The 2093-nt window shown below is 43.4% G+C and overlaps 1 protein-coding gene across 1 annotated transcript in view; it reads right to left on the reverse strand.

The window, feature by feature from the left end:
• Positions 1-459: 459 nt before the first annotated feature.
• The window catches only part of LOC116685732 (scavenger receptor cysteine-rich type 1 protein M130-like), a 2194-nt gene continuing 560 nt past the window's right edge, over positions 460-2093 (reverse strand). The window contains exons 2-3 of the mRNA XM_032510643.1: positions 1532-1837; positions 460-878 (exon numbers count right to left, since the gene is read on the reverse strand). Of these exons, the coding sequence (XP_032366534.1) occupies positions 460-878; positions 1532-1837 (725 nt within the window). The remainder of the gene's footprint in view (positions 879-1531; positions 1838-2093) is intronic.

Here is a 2093-nt window from a genome sequence, read left to right on the forward strand (position 1 = left end):
CGGGAAAACCGCATGGCAAATCTCTTAGAAAAGTCATAGCACACCATTCCCGATCATCACACACGTTTCAATGTATTTTGTGTGCGCTTGTTGGCAACGCTCCAGGACTAGTAGCGGGACAAAAATCTGGCGGAAGACCAATAATAAGTATGAGCAATAATAGTCAGTGCGCCGATCGCTGCTATTGCAGCACATCGGCACACTGAACTAGTAAGGTGGTGTTATTGAAAACTAAACAAAGTCTGAAAAAGGGACAAAAATGACATTTTTTGTCCGTTTTTTAACCCGGAAGAACAACACAAGGGTTAAACAGACTTCAGCAGCCTTAAATCCACCTTCATATGGACGTTATACTTCGTCCCAGTTTGCAAGGCTTTTATCCATCCTTTCATTCATGAGATTATTCTGACCAGTAGCAGGAAACATTGTGTGTTTTCATACATGGAAACAGTTGGCACCTCATGACTGTTTATCTAATCTAGTCAAATAATATCTGATGCATGTATTCCATGCAGTCATTTGATCTAGATTGTCTATAACGTTACCTGCGAGAGTGAGATGGAGCGGCCGGCTCTCAGATGAGAAGTTATGGGAGAAAACATAGAGGTGGTAAACACAGCGGTACTCCCCCCGGTGGGTGGGGTCTGCAGCAGAGAACAGGAAGTGGGCCGAGTGATTGACAGCTGGCAGGGTGTAGTTCTTCTGCTCTGGGTCGGGGGTGTTGAAGATGAGCTGGAAGGAGCCTCCTGGGTACTGGGGCAGGATGGAGCAGCTGATGGTGAAGTCGGAGCCCATGAGCACTCGCAGTCCCTGCTGCGTGGCCTCAGAAACCCCGTCAATGTGGGTGGAGAAGGAGATGTTTGGCTGAGCCAGCAAATCTGGACGACAAATGAAGACCACATATCAAGAATCTAAAATTCTACCATCATCGTCTTTATTTGTTAAAGTGAGGAAAGTAAAACGTATTTCATCCAGGGGCGGACGTTAACATTTGAGGCTCAGCTCTAACCTGGGGGGCTGACACCGACAACTAAGGTCTATGTAAAAGAAACTTCAGATACAGTATTAAGGAACCACTATGCTTACATAAATTGATACGTGTGTGTTTGTGTGTGTGGGAGGGTCCTGGGGTATGCTCCATGTACCCCAGCTATATACACTATATTTTTAAAAGCCATTTGATAAAAGAATGCCTAAAACTCTGTATTTACTTTAAGAAAAAACATGAAAGTTGCCAATCCTTTCTTCTTAAACCAGAATAAAACAACTCCTGCCCTGAGAAAAGTGGCAAAACATGTCTGATAAAGTCTAGATAGACCAGGGATTTGGAGTAAACAGCATCTTCAAACTAAGGCAATATTTCCTTTATAACCGCTTTGACCTCAACCAGTATGAATGACCAGATGGTTGACAGCGACCATACGCTCCGTCTACACCATCCTGACCGCGCTGACCGGATAAGATGAAAGGATGTGTTCATTAGCAAAAGAAAGCAAAGGTAAAGAATGTGTCTGTTGCTGTTCAGGGTTACCTGAGCAGACCACCTCCAGGTTCCTGGAGCTTGTCTTGGAACTTGTTACAGATAAACACTCCCGTCCCATCCAATCAGACTGAACACAAGAACCACTGATCCCCCACACAGGTGTTTCTGAAGAGCTGTTGCTTATGTTTATGGAAACAGCAGAACCACAGTCCAGCCGTTTACACACTGCAGATGATAATTTCTGGTCCCATTCAGAATCCCAGTCCACCACTGGTCTCCACTGTCCCTGTTGTTTCATCTCTGGCGTACCAGCACAGCTACTGGCTCCTCCTGACAACCTGACATCATCAGGCTCTGAACAGAGACACCACAATAATTAATAAAGTTGATGAAGTCATTTAATAAGTTCCTTAGGTAACACTTTATCTGAAGTGTGTGCATAAGAATGACATGACACCATCATGAACATAATGTAGAGTTTGCATTATATGACTTTAAGCAAGACAACAATCTCTATGTTAATAACCTAGACATATAACCTGATATAAATATGTCATAGTAACAGTAAAGATATTAGAAGTAGGACTAATAATTCTAGCAGTAGAAGTGC

Source organism: Etheostoma spectabile, unplaced genomic scaffold, assembly GCF_008692095.1.
Source record: "Etheostoma spectabile isolate EspeVRDwgs_2016 unplaced genomic scaffold, UIUC_Espe_1.0 scaffold172, whole genome shotgun sequence".
In the NCBI taxonomy this organism is placed as follows: domain Eukaryota; kingdom Metazoa; phylum Chordata; class Actinopteri; order Perciformes; family Percidae; genus Etheostoma; species Etheostoma spectabile.